Below are 732 nucleotides of genomic sequence, written 5' to 3' on the forward strand. Positions count from 1 at the left end.
GTTCAGCATGGGGATCACAATAGTATAAAAAACAGAGGCCACTTGGTCCTTTCCCAAGGAGTAGGACTTACTTGGCTTTAAATAAGTGAAAATGAGGGTGCCATAGAAGATGGAGACCCCCAGGAGGTGGGAGGCACAGGTAGAGAAGGCTTTTCGCTTGCCTGAGGTGGATTTGATTTTCAGGATAGTAGAGACAATGGATGCATAGGACACAAAGATGATTACAAGAGACACTAGTAGTGTACAGCCACCAATAATGAATGTTATGATCTCCACATCATGTGTGTCAGTGCAAGACAGGACTATAATTGGGGTTGTGTCACAGAAAAAGTGATGGATTACATTGGAGTCACAGAAATGCAAGGTGTTCACAGCAATCACAATGACGAAGGTTTCACTAAATGCAGTTACATAGGATGCAGTGATGAGGGAGTGACAAAGGGCCACAGACATAACAACTGGGTATAGTAGAGGATTGCAAATAGCTACATAGCGGTCATAGGCCATTGAAGACAAAAGAATGCATTCAGTAGCAGCCAAGGAGGCAAAAAAATACATCTGGGTGAAACAAGCACCAAATGAAATATCCTTGTTGGAAGTCAGTAAGTTTTCTAAGGTTTTAGGAGTAATGACTGTAGAGTAGCTGAGATCAAGGAAGGACAGATGACTGATGAAATAATACATGGGAGTGTGAAGCTGGAGATCCAAGCGGATTACTAGTAGCATCCCTGC

At 42.8% G+C, this 732-nt stretch overlaps 1 protein-coding gene across 1 annotated transcript; it reads right to left on the reverse strand.

Annotated features, from left to right (window-relative positions):
• LOC103213329 (olfactory receptor 8H1-like) lies at nt 1-726 on the reverse strand (the record flags this gene model as incomplete). The annotated part of the gene is made up of 1 exon (XM_007959148.1): nt 1-726. A coding segment is annotated over exon 1 (726 nt), but the record flags the coding sequence as incomplete, so codon positions are not given.
• Nucleotides 727-732: the final 6 nt, after the last annotated feature.

This window comes from Orycteropus afer, unplaced genomic scaffold (assembly GCF_000298275.1).
Source record: "Orycteropus afer afer isolate SDZICR_OR568_19922 unplaced genomic scaffold, OryAfe1.0 scaffold01603, whole genome shotgun sequence".
NCBI lineage: Eukaryota > Metazoa > Chordata > Mammalia > Tubulidentata > Orycteropodidae > Orycteropus > Orycteropus afer.